Source organism: Mchenga conophoros, linkage group LG4 (genome assembly GCF_057382185.1).
Source record: "Mchenga conophoros isolate Kocher_MC1m ecotype Shallow Benthic linkage group LG4, M_conophoros_male_GT1.1, whole genome shotgun sequence".
In the NCBI taxonomy this organism is placed as follows: domain Eukaryota; kingdom Metazoa; phylum Chordata; class Actinopteri; order Cichliformes; family Cichlidae; genus Mchenga; species Mchenga conophoros.
Genome location: NC_140529.1, coordinates 39,261,134 through 39,285,461, shown reverse-complemented (window position 1 = coordinate 39,285,461; position 24,328 = coordinate 39,261,134). Strand labels below are relative to the sequence as shown.

The 24,328-nt window shown below is 45.3% G+C and overlaps 2 protein-coding genes across 6 annotated transcripts in view; one reads left to right on the top strand and one right to left on the bottom strand.

Moving 5' to 3' along the window:
• Positions 1 to 9,182: 9,182 nt before the first annotated feature.
• Positions 9,183 to 13,353, bottom strand: LOC146576836 (leucine-rich repeat-containing protein 3B-like). Of its 3 annotated transcripts, XM_085272377.1 has the most exons (7): positions 13,322 to 13,353; positions 12,607 to 12,781; positions 10,414 to 10,768; positions 10,077 to 10,202; positions 9,825 to 9,986; positions 9,676 to 9,754; positions 9,183 to 9,540 (listed from the first exon to the last, which is right to left on the bottom strand). In XM_085272377.1, exons 3-7 carry the CDS (start codon positions 10,660 to 10,662, stop codon positions 9,308 to 9,310), a joined length of 849 nt encoding a protein of 282 aa, XP_085128503.1. In that variant the 5' UTR covers positions 10,663 to 10,768; positions 12,607 to 12,781; positions 13,322 to 13,353; the 3' UTR covers positions 9,183 to 9,307. The 3 variants fall into 3 exon arrangements, with proteins under 3 accessions (XP_085128503.1, XP_085128501.1, XP_085128500.1); XM_085272375.1 differs by lacking the exon at positions 13,322 to 13,353 and having other exon boundaries at positions 12,607 to 13,247; XM_085272374.1 differs by lacking the exons at positions 12,607 to 12,781; positions 13,322 to 13,353 and adding an exon at positions 11,153 to 11,380.
• The window catches only part of LOC146576835 (serine/threonine-protein kinase WNK4-like), a 25,401-nt gene continuing 14,395 nt past the window's right edge, over positions 13,323 to 24,328 (top strand). Inside the window, exons 1-10 of one of the 3 annotated variants that reach the window (XM_085272373.1) lie at positions 13,323 to 13,587; positions 15,219 to 15,637; positions 21,539 to 21,711; positions 22,463 to 22,683; positions 22,771 to 22,928; positions 23,007 to 23,095; positions 23,179 to 23,398; positions 23,478 to 23,690; positions 23,829 to 24,012; positions 24,113 to 24,294. In XM_085272373.1, coding sequence (XP_085128499.1) covers positions 15,266 to 15,637; positions 21,539 to 21,711; positions 22,463 to 22,683; positions 22,771 to 22,928; positions 23,007 to 23,095; positions 23,179 to 23,398; positions 23,478 to 23,690; positions 23,829 to 24,012; positions 24,113 to 24,294 — 1,812 coding nt within the window. In that variant the 5' untranslated portion in view covers positions 13,323 to 13,587; positions 15,219 to 15,265. The remainder of the gene's footprint in view (positions 13,588 to 15,218; positions 15,638 to 21,538; positions 21,712 to 22,462; positions 22,684 to 22,770; positions 22,929 to 23,006; positions 23,096 to 23,178; positions 23,399 to 23,477; positions 23,691 to 23,828; positions 24,013 to 24,112; positions 24,295 to 24,328) is intronic. The other 2 variants (XM_085272372.1, XM_085272371.1) reach the window with 2 other exon arrangements.

Genomic DNA, 24,328 nt, shown 5'->3' with positions numbered 1-24,328 from the left:
GAAGACCTTTTTGAGGCTCAAAATGTGGTTTTAGTGTGTGTGTGTGTGTGAGAGAGATGTGTTTTAGTGCGTTGCATTGATCCGCGGATTTCTGACATATGAAAGTCTGACCCTGCAGGGATCCATAGACTGTGCCGAACACACTGTGATTTCTGATGTTATTTGAATATGAAGTGGCGAACATAACGATGGTGTCTCTGTAACTTTAGAGTCAGAATAATGAAGTCAGAATAAGAGTAAAGACATGAACTCAGCAGAACAAACGGTTTATTTCACGCGTGGAGTCAGAATGACGGCTGAGCTCACTGAACACAGAGGACACAGTTCAAACAAACAGGGCTGATGGAGAGACTGCGGTCAAGTGAGCCCTCACTTACGAAGTCGCAGTCAAGCTAGCCGCCCCGCCAGCCGCACCTAAAATGTTGTTGCACTACTCTTACGCATATTACGGTATAGGTGCCGACTGGCTTAGAAACGCAGTGTTTTCTGTCCTGACACTATTTTACTTCACAATCCACTCCCATTTTTAGTGTATCTCCACTTTCACCCCTGTGATCCACAGCCCAAATTACTGTATGATTCAGAGAAAATTAACAATAAAATTTACCCAATTTACTCAACTATACTTTTAATGTCCTCATCTTTGAGCTCAGATTACAGGAAAACTATAAGAGGTGACGCAGATATCTCACTGGATTCTGACTCTGGGTGACCCCCACTCTGCATGCTGTGATCCACAGCCAAAATTACTGTACAGTTTTTGAGAAAATTGATAGTAAAATCTTCCCATTTTGCTTTACTGTACTCTACATATTGACATCTTTGATCTCCGATTACAGGAAAACTGTAAGAGGTGACGCAGATATTTCACTGGATTATGAATCTAGGCCATCTCCAGTCTTCACCCTGTGATCCACAGCCAAAATTACTGTACGGTTTTTGGGAAAATCCATAGTAAACTTTGCACAATTTACTCTACTGTACTCTATATATTCTCATCTTTGAGCTTAGATTACAGGAAAACTGTAAGAGGTGACGCAGATATCTCACTGGATTATGACTCTGGGTGACCCCCACTCTGCACCCTGTGATCCACAGCAAAAATTACTGTACAGTTTTTGAGAAAAGTCATGGTAAAATCTTCCCATTTTGCTTTACTGTACTCTACATATTGACATCTTTGAGCTCTGATTACAGGAAAACTGTAAGAGGTGACGCAGATATTTCACTGTATTCTGACTCTAGGCTGTCGCCACTCTTCACCCTGTGATCCACAGCCAAAATTACTGTACGGTTTTTGGGAAAATCCATAGTAAACTTTGCACAATTTACTCTACTGTACTTTTAATATCCTCGTCTTTAACCTCAGATTACAGGAAAACTGTAAGAGGTGACGCAGATATTTCACTGGATTATGAATCTAGGCTGTCGCCACTCTGCACCCTGTGATCCACAGCAAAAATTACTGTACGGTTTTTGAGAAAATTCATAGCAAAATCTTCCCATTTTGCTTTACTGTACTCTACATATTGACATCTTTGAGCTCCGATTACAGGAAAACTGTAAGAGGTGACGCAGATATTTCACTGTATTCTGACTCTAGGCTGTCGCCACTCTTCACCCTGTGATCCACAGCAAAAATTACTGTACAGTTTTTGAGAAAATTGATAGTAAACTTTGCACAATTTACTCTACTGTACTTTTAATATTCTCATCTTTGACCTCAGATTACAGGAAAACTATAAGAGGTGACGCAGATATCTCACTGGATTATGACTCTGGGTGACCCCCACTCTGCACCCTGTGATCCACAGCCAAAATTACTGTACGGATTTCTGATAAAATTAAATCCTATTCCATTACCAAACAAAATGAGTTCATTGAAGTATTTGCTTAACTACAAGAAATGTCTTTCCACACACAATTTAAATTTTTCAAAATGTCATTCACACACCACCTCAAGTATCAACTTCAGTTTTAGACATTATTTATTCAGTGCTTAATCACAACAATAGTCAACTTAAGGCACTTACATAATAAGTTAAACCTTACAATAATACATACAGAGAAAAACCCAACAATCATATGACCCCCTATGAGCAACAGTGGGAAGGAAAAACTCCCTTTTAACAGCAAGAAACCTCCGGCAGAACCAGGCTCAGGGAGGGGCGGGGCCATCTGCCTCAACCGGTCAGGGTGAGAAATTACATTTCTCAGATTACTGATTTCTCATATTACTACTACACAGTTTAGATACACTCAACAAAAATATAAACGCAACACTTTTGTTTTTGCTCCCATTCCCCATGGGATGGACGTAGAGACCTAAAATTCATTCCAGATACACAATATAACCATCCCTCCCAAACAGTGGTCACAAATCAGTCCAAATGTGTGGTAGTGGGCACATCTGCCATATTGAGATAATCCATCCCACCTCACAGGTGTGCCACATCAGGATGCTGATCTGACATCATGAGTAGTGCACAGGTGTACCTCAGACTGCCCACAACAAAAGGCCACCCTGGAATGTGCAGTTTTTTGCGCTATTGGGGGTCTGGGGACCCAGAACCGGTCAGTATCTGGTGTGACCACCATTTGCCTCATGCAGTGCAACACATCGTCGCATGGAGTCTATCAGATTGTCAATTGTGGCCTGTGGAATGTTGGTCCACTCCACTTCAATGGCTGTGCGAGGTTGTTGGATATTCGTGGGAACTGGTACACGCTGTCGTATACGCCGGTCAAGCACATCCCGAACATGCTCAATGGGTGACATGTCCGGTGAGTATGCTGGCCATGCAAGAACTGGGACATTCTCAGCTGCCATCTGCCCTGAACAATGTGAACCATGATTCATCCGTGAAGCGCACACCTCTCCAACGTGCCAGACGCCATCGAATGTGAGCATTTGCCCACACAAGTCTGTTACGGCGACGAGCTGGAGTCAGGTCAAGACCCCGATGAGGACGACGGGCATGCAGTTGAGCGTCCCTGAGACGGTTTCTGACAGTTTGTGCAGAAATTGTTTGGTTGTGCAAACCAATTGTTCCAGCAGCTGTCTGGGTGGCTGGTCTCAGACGATCTTGGAGGTGAACCTGCTGGATGTGGAGGTCCTGGGCTGGTGTGGTTACACGAGGTCTGCGGTTGTGAGGCCGGTTGGATGTGCTGCCATATTCTCTGAAACGCCTGTGGAGACGGCTTATGGTTGAGAAATGAACATTCAATGCACGGGCAACAGATCTGGTTGACATTCCTGCTGTCAGCATGCCAATTGCACGCTCCCTCATTGCTTGTGGAATCTGTGGCATTTTGCTGTGAGACAAAACTGCACATTCCAGGGTGGCCTTTTGTTGTGGGCAGTCTGAGGTACACCTGTGCACTACTCATGATGTCAGATCAGCATCCTGATGTGGCACACCTGTGAGGTGGGATGGATTATCTCAATATAGCAGATGTGCCCACTACCACACATTTGGACTGATTTGTGACCACTGTTTGGGAGGGATGGTTATATTGTGTATCTGGAATGAATTTTCGGTCTCTACGTCCATCCCATGGGGAATGGGAGCAGTAACAAAGGTGTTGCGTTTATATTTTTGTTGAGTGTATCTAAACTGTGTAGTAGTAATATGAGAAATCAGTAATCTGAGAAATGTAATTTCTCACCCTGACCGGTTGAGGCAGATGGCCCCGCCCCTCCCTGAGCCTGGTTCTGCCGGAGGTTTCTTGCTGTTAAAAGGGAGTTTTTCCTTCCCACTGTTGCTCATAGGGGGTCATATGATTGTTGGGTTTTTCTCTGTATGTATTATTGTAAGGTTTAACTTATTATGTAAGTGCCTTAAGTTGACTATTGTTGTGATTAAGCACTGAATAAATAATGTCTAAAACTGAAGTTGATACTTGAGGTGGTGTGTGAATGACATTTTGAAAAATTTAAATTGTGTGTGGAAAGACATTTCTTGTAGTTAAGCAAATACTTCAATGAACTCATTTTGTTTGGTAATGGAATAGGATTTAATTTTATCAGAAATCCGTACAGTAATTTTGGCTGTGGATCACAGGGTGCAGAGTGGGGGTCACCCAGAGTCATAATCCAGTGAGATATCTGCGTCACCTCTTATAGTTTTCCTGTAATCTGAGGTCAAAGATGAGAATATTAAAAGTACAGTAGAGTAAATTGTGCAAAGTTTACTATCAATTTTCTCAAAAACTGTACAGTAATTTTTGCTGTGGATCACAGGGTGCAGAGTGGCGACAGCCTAGATTCATAATCCAGTGAAATATCTGCGTCACCTCTTACAGTTTTCCTGTAATCTGAGGTTAAAGACGAGGATATTAAAAGTACAGTAGAGTAAATTGTGCAAAGTTTACTATGGATTTTCCCAAAAACCGTACAGTAATTTTGGCTGTGGATCACAGGGTGCAGAGTGGAGATGGCCTAGATTCATAATCCAGTGAAATATCTGCATCACCTCTTACAGTTTTTCTGTAATCTGAGCTTAAAGATGAGAATATATAGAGTATAGTACAGTAAATTGTGCAAAGTTTACTATCAATTTTCTCAAAAACCGTACAGTAATTTTGGCTGTGGATGACAGGGTGCAGAGTGGCGACAGCCTAGAGTCATAATCCAGTGAAATATCTGCGTCACCTCTTACAGTTTTCCTGTAATCGGAGCTCAAAGATGTCAATATATAAAGTACAGTAAAGCATAATGGGAAGATTTTGCTATGAATTTTCTCAAAATCCATACAGTAATTTTTGCTGTGGATCACAGGGTGCAGAGTGGGGGTCACCCAGAGTCATAATCCAGTGAGATATCTGCGTCACCTCTTACAGTTTTCCTGTAATCTAAGCTCAAAGATGAGAATATATAGAGTACAGTAGAGTAAATTGTGCAAAGTTTACTATCAATTTTCTCAAAATCCGTACAGTAATTTTGGCTGTGGATCACAGGGTGCAGAGTGGGGGTCCCCCAGAGTCAGAATCCAGTGAAATATCTGCATCACCTCTTACAGTTTTCCTGTAATCAGAGCTCAAAGATGTCAATATGTGGAGTACAGTAAAGCATAATGGGAAGATTTTGCTATGAATTTTCTCAAAATCCATACAGTAATTTTGGCTGTGGATCACAGGGTGCAGAGTGGGGGTCACCCAGAGTCATAATCCAGTGAAATATCTGCGTCACCTCTTACAGTTTTCCTGTAATCTGAGCTCAAAGATGAGGACATTAAAAGTATAGTTGAGTAAATTGGGTAAATTTTATTGTTAATTTTCTCTGAATCATACAGTAATTTGGGCTGTGGATCACAGGGGTGAAAGTGGAGATACACTAAAAATGGGAGTGGATTGTGAAGTAAAATAGTGTCAGGACACAAAACACTGCGTTTCTAAACCGGTTTTCACCCATACCGTAATATACGTAAGAGTAGTGCAACCACATTTTCGGTGCGGCTGGCGGGGCGGCTAGCTTGACTGCGACTTCGTAAGTGAGGGCTCACTTGACCGCAGTATGGAGAGCCAGGGAACAGTTCAATCACACGTACCGCCTCAAACATCTTCAAGAAACCAAAATGCAGTGTTGGGAAGGTTACTTTTAAAATGTATTCCACTACAGATTACAAGTATTTTGTAACGTATTCTGAATACTTTGGATTACTTAATATATTATCATGCTTTTTACAACTACATGAATGTCCTATTGCTGTGTTATTTATTACTGTTACTGAAGGTTACTCGTCACACCAACTAGATGTTTAAATCTTAATATAAATGAGTAACAGTAGGTGGACATTAGGTAAGGCTGCACTTTTTGCAGCGATCTCGTGTAGAAAACTATTCCACGCGTATATAAAACAGGTCCGCGGCTCCGAACCGTAGTAAAGGGACCTCTGGCTGATACGTCGGGTTCGTGTCGGCTCGTAGCTGAAAACTAGCTTTACTTTGTTGTCTGGGTCACTTTGCTAGCAGAGACAGAGAGAGGCGTTGAAAGGCTGCTCCAACAGAGCTTATTGTTTCAGAGGAAAACACGAACACGGTGTACAGTCGAGTCTTAATAGCTTACTTACAGCTGGGCTCGTCAGGCCCTCTGTTTGGCTGCAGTGGTTATTATTATATTTACATGCTTCCAGCTCCCGTTTCTGCTCGATGACAACTCGTACTTTTCCTTTTTCTCCCTCTTCGCGCTCACAGACACATCACGGGTATGGCAGTCCATTCTCCCTGCAGCACGGACTACACTGCCCATCAGGCTGCGTGCTTTAGGGCGATGCCTGTAACACTCTGCCTGTTGCCTTCATATTAAACAATTTTTGTGAATAATTTTTAAAAAATATTTCTTCCAATCATTATGCTGCTGCAGGTAGGGGTGACGTGGGCCGTGAGACTGAGACATTAGAGCCTCTTAATGCGTGTTTGTTCGGGTTTCCACCGGCGTGGAATTACCAAAAATAGAGAGGACATAGCCGAACATATGAAACAGGAAAAGACCGCCATGTAATCCATTTACTTCAACAAAGTAACTGTATTCTGAATATCATCTTTTAATTGGTAACTGTAACGGAATACAGTTACTCATACTTTGTATTTTAAATACATAACGGCGGTGCATGTACTCAGTTACTCCCCAACACTGCCAAAATGCTTCTCTAGAACTTCGAGGCCCAATATGTCTTTGTGTGGGTGAAACCATAGGATGATGACCAATGACATTATGGCATTATATTAAGAAAGTCTCATGGTGGTGTCAGGAAGGTCAGAGTACTTCCTGAAGAGCTTCACAGCCAAACGACCGTCCTGTGATTTTATATCTGTCTCTGCTGACGTCACGCTGCAAAGGCACAAAGCCTTCAAGTGGAGAGCAACAACAGTTCCCTCGTCATGATTCATTTATTAAAAAGAAAAATATTTCCCCTGCTGGTGTAAAAACCACTCAGGGCGGTCCTGACTGTGGAAGCCACCTGAGGAAGAGCTTCAGGGGATCCTAGAACTTCCTCAGTAACCTCTCAGTGACCAGTTTTACATTCTCACGCATCCCTGCGGCTTCCTCACAGAGAGGTCAGCCCAAAATCAAAATCACCATCTGCCCATACAGCAGCATCACCTCTCAGGTGAAGGGGCCGCTCACAGTGAAATGTGAGCATGTGTAGTCTTTGTGTACCTACACGTTCTGCTGCACAGCCATGCTGTGGTTGGTGAAGTTCAGAAGAAAGGAAAACTGCAGAACGAACTTTGAGGGCTTTTGTTTATTGTTGGTAACCAGGTCCTACTGCAGCTCTTCGTGTTTTCTAAGCACGGCTAGCATCCTGTCTAGAACCAGTTTCACGTGTTTCTCCTGCAAAAAGTCTGAACTGGTACCACTCACTTCACCAGATGCACCTTGTTTAGTTCTCTCACCTTTGATTGGGTGTGGTGCTTGTCCTCGATTGCACTCACCTGTCACACATTATATAAGGACTGCATTCACTTTTGGCTCACTCTTTCTTCACTTCCACACGGGGCGGCAGCTGAGGTGAGGTTCTATTTGGGTTTTATTTTATGTATTGTTTAAGGGAATGAGTAACTTAAATCTCTGTTTTCCTGTTTTCTTTCAGCTGTGGCAGTCCATGAGTGTCTTTGTTTCCTTCCTTCTTTGCCTTATTTATTCGAGAATAAAAGGAGAACCCTGAGAATAATTCTGAATTAGATGGCTGCTTATTCTTCTTCTAACCGGATGAGCCCATGATGCTGATTGCTTAAGCCCTGAACCTTCCTTCCTTCAAAACATGGTAAGCGTGTCGTGGAAACTAACAGTTGGTAAAGACGCAAAGTTTCGGTGTTTTTTTTGCTTCAGGCTGGGGTCCTTCTGATGTTGTTTTCCCCAGAGCCGATACTTAGAGGAAGGACGTCATCCAGGCTGGTTCTGATAAGGTACCAAGACCAAACTGGATCTGCACCACCACTGGGACCATGTCGGTGGAAAACTAGTATCAGACATCTCTGAGAAACTCAGATCACATCGATCTAGGAGAACAAACAGTCTCTATAAGGAAGTCACAGGAAAGTTTGAGAGTCCTTGTGAAGGGCTTATGGGCTTGTGAAGAGACTGAGAAGGTTCTAGGAGGACTTGAATATGTTGTAGAAATCTTTCACAGGACACTCTGAAGACGTGCTTCAGAAGGTTACAGGGTTCTCAGAGGAAGACCTAGAAGTACATGATCACATTCTAGAGAAGCTTTGTGGTTCCTTAGAGATGCTGAGTGTCAGTGAGGTATTGCATTGCATCATTAGGGAGTCCTTTATGTGCTTTTGTAACTTTTGGAGGGGAGCAACTGATCAGAAGGTACCTGGAGTCCCGTGGGCACCTGTGGGCAAAGAATGTCTGTGAAGGTTCTCAGTCATCCAGGTCATCTTAGTCAAAGGAGCTTGTAAAGAAAAGCGTCTGGACTTCTTTAAGTTGCTTGAAGACGTTTCACCTCTCATCCGAGAAGCTTCTTCAGTTCTAAGGTCAAATGGTGGAGAGTCCCAGATATAAACCTAGTGGGAGTTTCCCCCCACAGAGGGACAAAAGGACCCCTGATGATCCTCTAATCGCCTGAGCCAAGGTGTGAAACTGGGTGTGGGTCCCAATCAGCCAGAGTTTCGGGTGTGTTCATTGTGAAACCTGGCCCCACCTTATCATGCGAATTCCTGAGGTCAGATGGCCCAGGATGTGAGTGGGTGTTAAGGCGTCTGGGAGGGATCTCAAAACTGGATTATAGATGGCAGAGAGTTGGTGTGGTAAGCCCCGCCTCTGTTCAAAGATGGTCGCTCACAGTGGACATAGATGCTTCTTTCACTCCTCTTTCAAACCATCTGTCCTCTCTGTCCAAAATGTGAACATTGGCATCCTCGAAAGAGTGACCTTTGACCTTTAGATGCAGATGGACTGCTGAGTCTTGTCCTGTGGAGGTGGCTCTTCTGTGTTGTGCCATGCGCTTGTGAAGCGCATGGCACAACACAGAAGAGCCACCTCCTGATTGGGGCCCACACCCTGATTGGCTCAGGCGATTAGAGGATCATCAGGGGGTCCTTTTGTCCCTCTGTGGGGGGAAACTCCCACTAGGTTATATCTGGGACTCTCCACCATTTGACCTTAGAACTGAAGAAGCTTCTCGGATGAGAGGTGAAACGTCTTCAAGCAACTTAAAGAAGTCCAGATGCTTTTCTTTGCAAGCTCCTTTGACTGTGGGCAAAGAAATTGCTCTGGAAGTCATTACGGATGTCTTTGAGGGAAAACACAGCTGTGGGTAACTCTAGACAGGCATTCAGGAATTCCAAAAGGTCATCATGAAGTTGTCTTTTTGGGTTTATAAGGATTTTTGCTCTCCAGTAACTTCAGGTACTCCAGGTTTCGGCGTGTGACCGCCTGGTTCTGGCGGATGTAGTAGGCCAGGTAGCAGATGAGCATGAAGAGCCAGAGGAACATGGTGACGAGTGTCACCACATCAGTGGTTCTCCTCACAGACAAACACAGATCCCAGTCCTCCATCAGCACAACCAGTGGTATCCCGACAGCTCCTGTAACACCACATCACACAGTGTCAGACCATAAATCAGTGTGTAGCCAAAAGTAAAGAACAAAATGGTACAAAAGAAGGAAAAATGATGTGTTGTGTGTTCTTTGTTCAGCACATCTGCTGAGAGAAAGCTTACCGAGGTTTGGGAGATCAGAGGTTGCACAGACAACTTCTGCTAGTGAGGTCGGGTCCAGATCCAACTGAGGCATGGACATCTAAACACAAACAGAAAGTTGTAATGACTTTGTGTGAACTACAAACACACATCATTGCATCTGTGCACACCTCCATCCTGCAGTCACAGTGCCAGGGGTTATGTGTGAGGTTGGCCTCAATCTGCAGACCGCCGAGCACCGGCAGCTCCAGCGTGGACAGGCGGTTGTACGACAGGTCCAAGAAAGTAAGCGAGTCCAACCCACGGAAACAACCGTCTTCAAGTGAGGAGAGCTGAGGAGGGCGAAACAGTATGATCCTGCTGTGTCTTACTGGTATTAAACTGGTGCATACTCTAAACTGGTATGAAGAGCTGTTCACTACCTGGTTATGTGACAGGTCGAGCTCATCGAGCAGGAACAGACTGGAGAACGTGTCGGCCGCCAGAGAGGTCAGCAGGTTTTTATTCAGAAACAGATGAGTGGTGCGGTTCGGCAGGCCGATGGGTACCTGAGCGCACAAACACACCTGGATACTGTGAGCGCACGGATGCTGTCTGCTAAAGCTTAAAGAACATCCTCATCCTGCCTGAGAACTTAAAGTCAGGGGTAGTTTCATTCTCGGGTTGGAGGTTTTCACAGGTCATTCAGAGGCTAAAGTCCACCTGAAGCTAGGAAAAGCAGCCGCACACGCACACGCACGCACACAGACACACACACACCTGGGTCAGTCTGAGTCCACTGCAGCGGACCGTCAGTCCTCCGTCTGCTGTCTCCAGTCGGTGGCAGGCGCTGATAGTGGAGACTCGGTTGCCACGACGCCACAATGCCACAGTGAGCGGTGATGTGGCCGACACCAGGCTGAGTGACGTGAACACCAGAAGAAGAAGAAAAAGGAGGCGGGGCATCCTCTGCAGTGAAACATCCACCACAGTGGAAGGCATCGGCAGCAGGTGCTTGGCGTGGGACATGATGATCACAGAGTCGACTTGTTACTTTAACTTCCTGTCACATGTTCAGCTGCTGGCGGCCATTTTGACTCGGTGTAAGCAGCAGGGAGCCGGGGGTGGAGCCTGTCTGCAGAAAAACAGTTCAAAGTTCAGCGGTGCCCCCTGCAGACTCCAGTCCTCACACTGATGCTTGTTGGAATAAAGACTCAGACGTCAGAAACACACCATCACGGTCAGCTGATCAATAATCATTATTAACTTGTTGTTAACACTCGTTACTGATATCAGGCGCCGGGAGAGGAAGTTTCTGGAATAAAACAATGTTGTAACAAAACAGCAGGAAAACAAAAGATTAAGGCGGGGATTACACAGAGTGAGGAGGAGGAGAATAAAGGGATGAGAAGAAGATAAAGGAGACGGATTCATGAAGCCAACGAGGAAATGAGCAGATTATCAGATTAAATCCTCCCACAGGGATTAAGAAAGAAGAGAGAAGAAAAAAGAAGTTAACCTTCGAACCCTTTAAAGCTGCTGGTCTGTTCCTCTGGGCTCCGCTACACCGACGAGGCTTTTACTTTGAAACTTTTCATCACTGTGGTAAACGTAGCCTTTGTTCACAGCAACAAATTCGAGTTCTTACTGTTAGCTGGATCAATAAAGCCTCAGATCAATAATAATCAGTGACATTGTTCATGTTTTATTGATCCGGGTAAAAAATCTGACTGAGATTCAAACTTCCTGTTGTCTCAGCACTCATGTAAAAGGAGGAATTCTGTCATCCTGTCATGTGACTCCTCTTCCTCAGTGTTTTCTATTCAAAAGGACTCTTCCTGTCCTTGCCTTTCACAATAAAAGCCTGTTGTGCTCTTTCAGTAGTGAACTGTTGTTGATAAGAAACTGACAGGATTACAGTGAAGTGACCTCCAGCTGACCGCAGGACTACATCCATCCACGCTCACTGTGAACACAGCCCAACACTTGAGCTCCTCCACCCACTCAGAAGCCTCACACTCAGTGTACTGTAACAGCTGCAGTGAGTTCATCATCATCATCATCATCATCACCTGTGCTGAGGTCGTGAGCAACGCTTCACAGCAGTCACATGACAGACCACAAATGTGTTTTTGTATTCATCAATATTTATCATCATTATTTGAACATAAAGCGTCACGCTCCTGTAACGCTGATATAATGTGTGGCCATGGAAACCGTTCAAGCCCCTCCCTGACAGGGTCCTGACTCAGGTGTGACCCTGACCCAGCCGCACTGCATCCTGATCACATCCCGGCCCAGACTTCAGTTTGATGTTGGCATGGGATCACAGACTAAAGCTGACTGTAGGTCAGTGATGGAGGCCGGCGGCGTGCTCGCCTTCCCTGTGTCAGACGTTTACTCCTGTTTTATTTGAGGTCAAACGTTTTAGTTCAGACAACAGGCCGAAGCACAGACACATCCAGAGGACTGGTCCTCTGTGACATCACCAAACAAACATCAGAGATCAGAGCGCTCTGGTCTGACCGCACGGACAGGAAACGGGGCTGTCGCACGCTGACAGGACGCACGCGCCTTTGTTTCATGTTTGATCTGCTCAGAACAAAGTCTTCACCCACAAATGTAAAATTAGCAACAATATTATTATATTATTATTATTGTTGGTGTTATTATTATACAGTATTATTTTAATATTATTCTAAACCCTGTTTCAGCTCCATCACCACCTCTGTGGACCCACTCTCAGTGCTGTCATGATATTTACCTCCATGCTAACCTTGTATCTCCACTAAGCTGTGCAGCTGTCAGTGCTGCTCACATCCCAAATGTTTCAGAGCTTTTTGGTTTGAAGCAAGACTGTTACCATGGAGACGCATCCTAAAAAGCCAGAAACCGATCTGTGACTGCACAAACAAACAAACAAACAAACAAACAAACAAACAAACAAACAAACAACAGCAGGGCTGTACTCACATGCTGCTGCTCCAGACACAGACGAACAGCTCTGACAGGGCAGCGACTGAAGACGAAGCTCCGCCCACAAACGAAATAATAAATACAGTCAAATAAATAAACGACAGGAAAACTGCCGCCCACCAGAAACAACGTCACGTGACCCCACGGAGGGAAAAACTGTAAGAAAAAAAATCTGTTAGAAAAAAAACATAATTAAAGAAATGAATAAATGACGTCAGTGTGGTTTTATAAAAACACCCGTGAGAAACTCAATAAACAAATGCAAATAAATCCATAACACAATCGATTGCCTAACACTATCACTAGTTTCACTTTGCTCTTATACTAACAGCGTCATCACGTTTCTGTCCCTTATTTTACCGTTAAAATCATTTTACCTTCAGTTTTCTTTATTAGATCTCAACTATAAAATCATCAGAGTGAAAACCTTCAGCGACATAAACACGACCACGAGGGGGCGCTCTGCACTGGCCTTCCTGCCGAGACCCAGACTCTCTGGCTGGAATCAAACCAGCAACTTTTCACTGAGCAGAGCGAGTGTGTTCATCGCGACTTCACCGAGCGACTGACGGCACTAAAATCATCCTTCACGAGCACGCGGACTAATTAAATACCGATCCAACGTGTGTTATTCAATAATACTGAGCCATGGCTCCGAGTACTGCAGGCACTCCGTGTTGGTAGCACATGCAGTACTTATGTCAGTACTCACACAGTGCCCGGGGGCTGGTTCGCTTCCTGTTTCTATCAGGCAGGTGACAGGTGTCCGGTGGGCGGGGCTTCATGCACTTCGTGCCGCCTGTGCTGTGCTGATAGAGCTCGTGCTCACACTCTCTTTCTGCAGCGCGTGCAGCCTGTGCAGAAATGACGTATGTGCTCCGAGAAGCTGTTTCCAGAGTCCGGCTCTGAAACACCTGCTGTTCTGTTTCTGCTTCTGCGGCGTCAGACTGATGAAGTGACCGCTGCTGCACACACAGCGTGAGTACCACACACACACACACACACACACACACTGTATTATAGTTTATGAAGTAAACAACTTCCTTTGTGCTTCAAACATTTTAAAACAGGTGCTTTAAAAAGTAGAATATCAAAACGAAATACGAATAAACTTTATTTACTTGATTTACGCAGAAAACAAAATCAGTAACATTTTTTATATACATACATATATATAGTATATGTATGTATATAAATACTATATATGTATGTATGTATATATAGTATTTATATACATACATACATATATAGTATTTATGTACATACATACATATATATATAGTATATATATATATGTATATATACATATATATATATGTATATATACATACATACATACATACATACATATATATATATATATATATATATATATATATATATATATATATATATATATATATATGTATATAAATACTATATATGTATGTATGTATATAAATACTATATATACATACATACATATATATATGTATATATGTATATATGTATATATACATATATACATATATATGTATATATACATATATATGTATATATACATATATATATATACATATATATGTATATATACTATATATACATACATATATATATAGTATATATACTATATATATATGTATGTATGTATATAAAACTTCAGTGAAGTTTCTTTAAAAAATCAGACCAAAGTAAAACCAAGTGAGTAGTTTGTGTGGCCTCGTGTTTTATGTACATGATGATAACGTCGGGGCGAGCGCGTGCTAAAGGACCTCCTCTCAGATCTGGACCCGGTCTGAGCTCCTGTCTGAGGTACAGACATCATGTCCCGGATGTTCTGCAAGCTTTAGGTCAGACGAGCGTGTGGGCCCGTCACGTCCTTCGTCCTCCACACGTCTTCCACCAGAGGAACACAGGACCCGCTACACCGGTGTCCCTCCGTGGATACGCCTCCCCCGACCATCACTGATCTGCCATCAAGTCTCTGAACGATGTTACAGGCAGCGTAGCGTTCTCCTCAGCTTCTCCTGACCCTTCACGTCTGTCACGTGTGCTCAGGCTGAAGCTGCTCACACATCTGTGAGAAGCACAGGGCAGCTCTGGTACTCTGTGGCACATGCCCGTCAGGCTCCACGGTGCTGGGCAGGAGCACAGGGCTCACATCGGGCCCTCGGGCCACCCTCATGGAGTCTGTGACGGTGCTCAGAGTGTTCTTGCTGGAGGTCATGTTGTGGCTCCGGCAGAGCTCATCCTTACACAGAGGAGCAGATACTGGTCCTGCTGGTGGGTTAAGTGGAAGTGACGGACGCCCTTTATAGGCTGCAGGTATGGCCTCACGCTGACCCCAGCCAGATGCACATCTGGTGAAAAGCAGTCAGATGAGGAGGGGAAGTGTCAGCGACCTCCACCTGTTTCCTGTTTCAGGGGGTGTGTCGTTGCTGCCCCTGCACCTGTTATTCTTTTCATTAACGCCCTCTGATACTGATCGGATCAACAAGTTTAAATGAGTCGATGCTGCACCGATTCATCAGGTCGTATGTTGTGTGACGCTCAGGTTATGCAGTTGTTGTATGTTGGTGTGTCGTCATGGTGATGTTTAACATCTCGTGTCTCCATCGACCCTCCCACAGCTCCTCCTACTCAGACATCACCACCAGTCAGCTGACACAGGTGGAGGATGCTGCCTTGGACCCCTGACAGCGACAGCAAAAAAAGACCTGAAGAAGAAAAACAACAAGAGAATGAAGAGGAGTCGGACGTGACCACATCGAAGGACGACCCCGCCAGCCAATCAGATGCTGCGGTTAAGCCTCAGGACGGCAGCTCGGACTCTGGGGAGGAGGCGGCCGCGGTGCTGTCAAACAGGGAGGTGTTACCATGGCAACAGAAGGAGGAAGAGCGCGACGAAGCAGAGACACAGGCGGTAGCTTCATCGCCCGATGGACGATTCCTCAAGTTCGACATCGAGATCGGACGAGGATCCTTTAAGGCGGTTTACAAAGGACTCGACACCGAGACCACGGTGGAGGTGGCCTGGTGTGAGCTGCAGGTAACACACACACACATGCACACACACACACACACACAGACACAGTCACACACACACACACACACACACAGACACAGTCACACACACACACACACACACACAGACACACACACACACACACACAGTAATAGTGGTAAAAGTAAAGATTTGTTTTTATTATTTACTAAACAACAATAATCGTTTTTTTGTACTTGTTTGTTTCTTATCTCAGGTCAGTTTGTGTGTTTGAGCTCTGAGGTCGGTTTTATGCTTTTATTGGCTGATGCCTCAGACCGTGAGCTCTGATTGGCTCAGAATGAGGACCTTTAGGTTTGGTAAATGTTTAACACACCTGAGTTTGTGTCTGCGAGGACGCGCCTCCGTCCTCAGGGCTGAGCGAGCTGCACGCTCTCAGACTCTTCATCATCATCATCATCGACATGAGTTCACACACCGGCACTAATGAGCACGCCTTCTGACAGTGACCCATCTGTAAAACTAACAGGAACATGATTGGCCACAACTCCCAAGATGCATTTCTGCAATAACTCCCCAAAAAAGCGCGGCACTGCTGAGAGCATCAAACTAAGGCTATCGTCAGTCAGAGCGAGGTCCAGGGTCGGGGTCGCGGGGTGCTCCTCCTGCGGCGTTCAGTCTGAGCAGGTGTCGGTGCCAGCTCGCCGCGGCCAGGTGAAGACGTCTCCCTGTTTGTGGACAAACGGTTGTTCTTTCGCTGGTCGTCACAGGTGAACATTTGTGTCCACAAACAGACCGGCGACTGTAAACGTGCGAGCAACACGAGGCGAAGCTTTGCTCGGCGTTTGGTGTGAAACGACGTTAGACGAGCTGGTTCTGTTTAACTGAAAGCAAGCTGGCGGCCGGAGACGCCCATAGATACTGCCGAAGGGCGCGGCACGCCTGTGAGATAAACGGAGGTGAGCTTCGATGGGTTTGCCTCCCAACTTTACCTTCACCGTTATCAGCAGCTGTAGACGCCACATACTCCCAAACACTGCAGCGCTTTACTCATCTGTGAGCTCGTTCTGTCAGAATAATCCAGTTAAAGTGTTAATAAACTTGTAGCAGGTGGATGAAAACAGACCTGTTTAAACTCTGCCAGCACAGCTGCTGAGGAATCCAGTGTTTCTCATCTTTCTGTCTGCCTGTTTGCATCGTGTCACTTCCTGATACCGTCTAACAGAGAATATTAGATGAAGTTTGTCACGTTTAATAAATAATAATAATACAGGGAGTGCAGAATTATTAGGCAAATGAGTATTTTGTCCACATCATCCTCTTCATGCATGTTGTCTTACTCCAAGCTGTATAGGCTGGAAAGCCTACTACCAATTAAGCATATTAGGTGATGTGCATCTCTGTAATGAGAAGGGGTGTGGTCTAATGACATCAACACCCTATATCAGGTGTGCATAATTATTAGGCAACGTCCTTTCCTTTGGCAAAATGGGTCAAAAGAAGGACTTGACAGGCTCAGAAAAGTCAAAAATAGTGAGATATCTTGCAGAGGGATGCAGCAGTCTCAAAATTGCAAAGCTTCTGAAGCGTGATCATCGAACAATCAAGCGTTTCATTCAAAATAGTCAACAGGGTCGCAAGAAGCGTGTGGAAAAACCAAGGCGCAAAATAACTGCCCATGAACTGAGAAAAGTCAAGCGTGCAGCTGCCAAGATGCCACTTGCCACCAGTTTGGCCATATTTCAGAGCTGCAACATCACTGGAGTGCCCAAAAGCACAAGGTGTGCAATACTCAGAGACATGGCCAAGGTAAGAAAGGCTGAAAGACGACCACCACTGAACAAGACACACAAGCTGAAACGTCAAGACTGGGCCAAGAAATATCTCAAGACTGGTTTTTCTAAGGTTTTATGGACTGATGAAATGAGAGTGAGTCTTGATGGGCCAGATGGATGGGCCCGTGGCTGGATTGGTAAAGGGCAGAGAGCTCCAGTCCCACTCAGACGCCAGCAAGGTGGAGGTGGAGTACTGGTTTGGGCTGGTATCATCAAAGATGAGCTTGTGGGGCCTTTTCGGGTTGAGGATGGAGTCAAGCTCAACTCCCAGTCCTACTGCCAGTTTCTGGAAGACACCTTCTTCAAGCAGTGGTACAGGAAGAAGTCTGCATCCTTCAAGAAAAACATGATTTTCATGCAGGACAATGCTCCATCACACGCGTCCAAGATAATTGAAATGGGTATATATTTGTTTTTGTTAAGTTGCCTAATAATTCTGCACAGTAATAGTCACCTGCACACACAGATATCCCCCTAAAATAGCTAAAACTAAAAACAAACTAAAAACTACTTCCAAAAACATTCAGCTTTGATATTAATGAGTTTTTTGGGTTCATTGACAACATGGTTGTTGTTCAATAATAACATTATTCCTCAGAAATACAACTTGCCTAATAATTCTGCACTCCCTGTAATCATTTGATTGTTTCTGATTTGACTCGTTTGGTGGCATGGTTCGGTCAGACCTCTGCCGTCTGACAGGTGAGTCGCAGCCTGTTTAGCCTCCCTGGACTCTAAACAGGTGCAGAGGATTTATCACTTCTAATAATGGCTCCATCCTCTGCGGGATGCAGGGCGAGGCGTTATGGAAACAGCTTTGTTCCTCTCACTCAACTTAATAAGAACTGTTGTATTAGACTCATCGTGCCTGATGACCAAACATGTGTGTGTCAGGTTCACATAGGTGTGTTTTGTGACGACAAACGCCATCATTTCTCTGTAAAGTCTAAATAAAGTAACTTTGAACCTAAATGAGACTTCCTGAGAGGTCACAGGTCAGCCAGGATTCTCCATGGAGGCTTGATACAGATACTTAAGTGTTTCACAGTAAAGGTCAAAGATCGGTTCCAAGCGAGTCAGAGACGTCAGCAGCGTGTCGTTGTGAACGCGATTGAATCCTGAGTCTGTAGGAGCGCTCGTGTCACCATCATGACCTGCTCCGACCTCACAGTAAATATCAGAGCTTCACTGCGCTGCAGTAAGAAAACCTGTTCCTCTGAAAGTAAACCGTGTATTTCTGTCAGTGCTGTTGTAGTAAAGGTGCTGTGGATGCGAAAGTGTGACGAGGGGGCAGAGGTGGCGTGCAGCACATCAGTTTCATGAAATCATCCTCATGGTTGTGAATGTAAAGTCTGCTGTGATTGGCTGTTACCCTCAGTGACCTCCGGTAGACTCACACAACAAGACAAATGTCAAAGCATTTACAGCTCACACAGATGTTTCCACATCCAGGTGCCACGCCCCTCGCTGTCCTCAGGTACAGAGCGTCCGTATCGCTCAGGTGTGTCTGGGACTATGAGCACAGGTGTGTACACGGAGGCAGAGCTCTGCTTTCTAATGGCAGGACTTCTCCCAGCAGTCTTGTAGGAATGGGCTCGTTGATGGTTTGGAGGAATTAGTGAAGTTACCTCAGAAAGATCAATGACACTGAGAGTGACTGTGATGTGACAGCCAGGTGGAACTCCACGTCACCGTGTCTCTTTCCTTTAATCTCAGGCTGTGGTTCACATCTGCTGTGTGAATGGAAGAGTCCACTGTGTCTGCTGGAGCGTGCCCCTGTTGGCTGTTACTCAGACTGTGAGTAAAGGAGCAGCATGCTCACAGCCATGAAGGCTGAGCACACGTTTGCTGCACACATGCAGGCAGGACAGCTGTGCACAGTCATGTCAGAGCAGCACTGACTCTCCCCTCAGTGAACGTTTATGCAAACCTGCTGAGCTGAATATCACACAGCTGAGTGTCACACACCGGGTTTCATCAGAGCCTGCAGACCTCTGGTCCCAGACCAGATCAGTGTAAGGTTGGTTTGTTTGTCTTTTTAGGTTTTTATGAGAGCGTCTGTGGTTTAAGGTTCAGCTCTGAGTCAGGACAGCATGAAGTTTAATACGAAGGGACTGTCCTGAGGAATTTATGTGTGAGGTTATAAAACACTTTATGACTGATTTAAAGCTCCTACTTCAGTCAGGCTCAACAAAAACCATTGTCTTCCTCGTCCTTCGTCCTCTCGTCTCATCTTTAATAGAGTGAAAAACACACGGGGCCCGGTCCTCTCAAGGACACATAGACCAGCACGTGTGTGATAAAGGGTTAACAGTGACTCAGCGCGTTGTTGTACCGTACACAGTATCTGATTGGACGGACAGCTGCTGGCTGTTGATAACACACACACACACACACACACACACACACACACACAGGGCAAAGAGGTCAAAGATCAACTCTGTGCTGAACTTCCTGCTTTGTGTTTATGGTCATTATTACAGGCACTCTCACCTGGCCTTCGTGCTCACCTGTGATTGGTCAGCTTCTGAGATCACACACAAATAAACATTTTCTTAGTGGTCCTTTATTTTCATGCTTTTATTGTGAAAATCGTGGTGAGTAGATTGATTGTGACGCAGAGCCAGGGTTACGCGTGTAACCTCCAGTGTCTAAACAAGAAGGTTTAAAATCAGCATTTACATGTTCTTTATTTTTTATTTCATTAAATATTTCATTTATTTTATTTGTAAATGTTTAATTAAATCTTATGACTTTTATTGTTCCTGTATCATTCATTTTGTTTTATATTTCTAACTGTATTTTTATTATTTTAATTACTTTATTTATTTATTGTGAGTTTATTCCTTTTAAATGTATTCTTGTCCCATTTATTTATTTTGTTGTAATATTGTATTTTTAGTTTACTGCTTTTCAGTATCTGAATCTGCGTGTAATTTATTTGACTTTTTGAATTGTATGTCTTGGTGCGATTTGATGTCTGTTTAATGGTTAGACTGGTGCCACAGCTCTTGTGTGTGTGAACCAGAAAAATTAAATATACACCAAAGAAACGCGTCGTACAGACGGCGTGTGTGTGTTTGGTGCTGGTTTCCCATCATGCTCTGCAGTGATGTGAGAAGCGTATGTTGTCCTGTCAGCAGATCTGTTAGTGTACGAGGGCTCAGCGTCCTTCACAGCGAAGCTGCGTCAGAGCCGCCTCATTGATTCAATTCAATTCAATTCAATTCAATTTTATTTATATAGCGCCAAATCACAACATAAGTCGCCTCAAGGCGCTTCATAGATACAGAGAAAAACCCAACAATCATATGACCCCTATGAGCAGCACTTTGGCAACAGTGGGAAGGAAAAACTCCCTTTTAACAGGAAGAAACCTCCAGCAGAACCAGGCTCAGGGAGGGGCGGGGCCATCTGCTGTGATTGGTTGGTGTGAGAGAAGGAAGACAGGATAAAGACATGCTGTGGAAGAGAGACAGAGGTTAATAACAGATATGATTCAATGCAGAGAGGTCTGTTAACACATAGTGAGTGAGAAAGGTGACTGGAAAAGAAAACCTCAATGCATCATGGGAATCCCCCGGCAGCCTACGTCTATTGCAGCATAACTAAGGGAGGATTCAGGGTCACCTGGTCCAGCCCTAACTATATGCTTTAGCAAAAAGGAAAGTTTGAAGCCTAATCTTGAAAGTAGAGATAGTGTCTGTCTCCTGAATCCAAACTGGAAGCTGGTTCCACAGAAGAGGGGCCTGAAAACTGAAGGCTCTGCCTCCCATTCTACTTTTAAATACTCTAGGAACAACAAGTAGGCCTGCAGAGCGAGAGCCAAGTGCTCTAATAGGGTGATATGGTACTACAAGGTCATTCAGATAAGATGGGGCCTGATTATTTAAGACCTTGTATGTGAGGAGCAGGATTTTGAATTCAATTCTGGATTTAACAGGAAGCCAAAACAGGAGAAATCTGCTCTCTCTTTCTAGTCCCTGTCAGGACTCTTGCTGCAGCATTTTGGATCAGCTGAAGGCTTTTCAGGGAGTTTTTTGCCGATCTGATCTCTGAATTCACGGACGAGCGAATGATTGGAAATGTTCATGTGTTCGTGTCGTAACAGACTCACCGTCTGAACAAGGCCGAGCGTCAGCGCTTCAACGAGGAGGTGGAGATGCTGAAAGCTCTGCAGCATCCCAACATCGTCCGATTCTACGACTCTTGGAAGTCGACGCTGAAGGGACACAAATGCACCATCCTGGTGACGGAGCTCATGACGTCCGGGACCCTCAAGATGTGAGTCCAGAACCAGAACATTTGGTTCTTCTGTAGTTCCTCAACACTCTGTATTTGGGAACTTGATGCTGATTCTCACCGTAGTACATCAACAACTAATTTTTCAGATATCAGTGACTCTGTCAGTGCGCCCCAGGGCGGCTGTGGCTACAATGTAGCTGCCATCACCAGTGTGTGCATGTGTGTGTGAATGCAGAAAACCAGCTATCAGTCACATATCACACCAATCACACCATATCACACCAATCCCTGCCTCCGTTCACTGGCTTCCAGTATAATTCAGATTTAAGATTGTGTTATTGACATATAAGGCTCTACATGGATGGGCCCTGCTTATGTAGCTGAGCTTCTAACACCTGATCAGCCCGCCTCTCCGATCGTCCAATCAGGGCCTTCTGACTGTCCCTCCCTCTGATTTTAAAACCAGAGATGATCGCAGTTTGTAGGCTGTGGGACAGCCTTCCTCAGACTATCAGGTTGGCTGACTTTGTGTTTTAGTGAATGCTGAAAACTCATTTTTATAGGTTAGCGTTTCCTTAATTCATTCCCCTTCATTTGTTGACGCAGTTTGAAACCACGCGTTGAATGAATGTCTGTAAGTTTTAACATGTACACTTATCATCAGTGTCCAGCTGCGCTTTGTAACCCCGTGTTTTGAAAAGTGCTATTTAGATAAAGTTATTATTCTAATTATTTATTGATCCTAATTTGACTTCTTGGATCTCGTCTGTCTTTCTTTAAACTCGTCCAGGTACCTGCGCAGGTTCCGTCAGATGAAACTGAAGCTGCTGCAGCGTTGGAGCCTCCAGATCCTAAAGGGGCTTCACTTCCTGCACTCACGCTGCCCCCCGATCATTCACCGAGACCTCAAGTGTGACAACATCTTCATCACCGGGCCCACGGCCTCCGTCAAGATCGGAGATCTGGGCCTCGCCACACTCAAGAAGGCCTCGTTCGCTAAGAGTGTGATTGGTAAGAGACAGTCTGTAACCCTCCATGACCTCAGAAAGTCAGTGGGCCCAAAAAGCTGCTTCATGGTTTTTCTGGTGGTGCATTCAGGAACTCCAGAGTTCATGGCTCCAGAGATGTATGAGGAGAAGTACGACGAGGCCGTGGACATTTACGCCTTCGGCATGTGCATCCTGGAGATGGCGACCTCCGAGTATCCATACTCTGAGTGTCAGAACGCTGGCCAGATCTACCGCAAGGTCACCAGTGTAAGGCCCCGCCCTCGCTTAGCGCGTTTTACTTCATGTCCTCATGCCCAGATTTTTGACTTCCTGTTTGTCTCTCAGGGAATCAAACCAGAGAGTTTTTCCAAAGTGACCATCCCAGAGCTGAGGGAGATCATTGAGGGCTGCATCCGCACCAAGAGCAGCGAGAGGTAATGCCACGAGTTTGTGGGCAGTTCACGGCCTGTGGTAACAGCAGGAAAACTCAGTGTTTGTTTGTCTTTCTGGCCTTCAGGTTCACAGTTCAGGACCTGCTGGATCACCGGTTCTTCCAGGAGAAGCTGGGCGTCCACGTGGAACTGGCAGAAGAAGACGATGGTTCGAAGACGTCGCTGAAACTCTGGCTGCGGATGGACGACAACAAGAAGCTTTGTGGCAAATATAAAGACCATAACGCCATAGAGTTCGTGTTCGAGCTGTACAAGGACGTCCCCGAGGAGGTGGCTCAGGAGATGGTACCCGCACCGCCGCACAGGTGGCATCACACCATGACACCAGTTGGCAGGTGGTCTTACCTGTGTCTCTGTGTCACAGGTGGTGCTGGGGTTCGTGTGCGACGCAGACTATAAGGTGATTGCCAAGGCGATCAGATACCGGGTGACGGCCATAAAGCGCCAGCGGGAGAAACGGCGCCGCCTGGAGGAGGAAAAGCTCAAACACCAGAAAGAAGTGATTGAAGAGGAGGTTGACCCCCAGGCATCTGAAACGTCCAATAAGAAGCCAGCCACAAACACAGCTGATGGGAAGGTGTGTTTAAACAGCGCCTCCTGCTGGCAGAGATTACACCTGCAGTCCGGATCTTTGAATATCGAACAGTTTATGTTTTTCAATAACACGTAATTTTAAGATTAAAGATCTTCACCTTCCTCCATTTTAATTTCACAGCAGGATTCAGCCACCACATCTGCCTTGAAAAAAGCCCCTCCCATCACAGGTATGACGTCGTTGGTGATGTCGCTGAGCAGCAGTCCGGTGGATTCTGGGAACAGCGGCATGTCCAGCAGGATGGGAGGAGACGGCGACGAGGACGACAAGACTACCAGACATGCCTCGTGGTCGTCAGCTACCTGTGAGGCGTTTGTTCGTTTGTGATCGTCGATCGTTAAATGTTTTAGTTCACGTTTCTCTGCACCTTCAGATTTTAACGCTTCTCCGCCCTCTCACTGCAGCCGACTGTGACACAGACTTCTCCTTCAGTTCCTCGGGTGTTGAAGCTCCGCCTCCTCCAGTCAAAAACCCTGCACCTCCACCCGTGGTCCAGGAAACCCCTCGACCTGAGGCTCCTCCCCCTGTGACTCGGCTCCTATCCAAAGCCAAACCTCCGCCCCTCCCCGTGCTGCGTTTCCCAAAGGTGAGCAGAGGAGGAGGAGCTCCTGTCGCGGCTG

What these genes read in the sequence shown, in the direction of transcription:
- LOC146576836 (XM_085272377.1), bottom strand. Translation starts at nt 10,662, where the DNA reads ATGTCCCACGCCAAGCACCTGCTGCCGATGCCTTCCACTGTGGTGGAT. An exon ending in GTGGACTCAGACTGACCCAG is followed by an intron (nt 10,203 to 10,413) that starts GTGTGTGTGTGT and finishes TTGTGCGCTCAG; the next exon opens with GTACCCATCGGCCTGCCGAA. An exon ending in CTCTGATCTCCCAAACCTCG is followed by an intron (nt 9,541 to 9,675) that starts GTAAGCTTTCTC and finishes GTGGTGTTACAG; the next exon opens with GAGCTGTCGGGATACCACTG.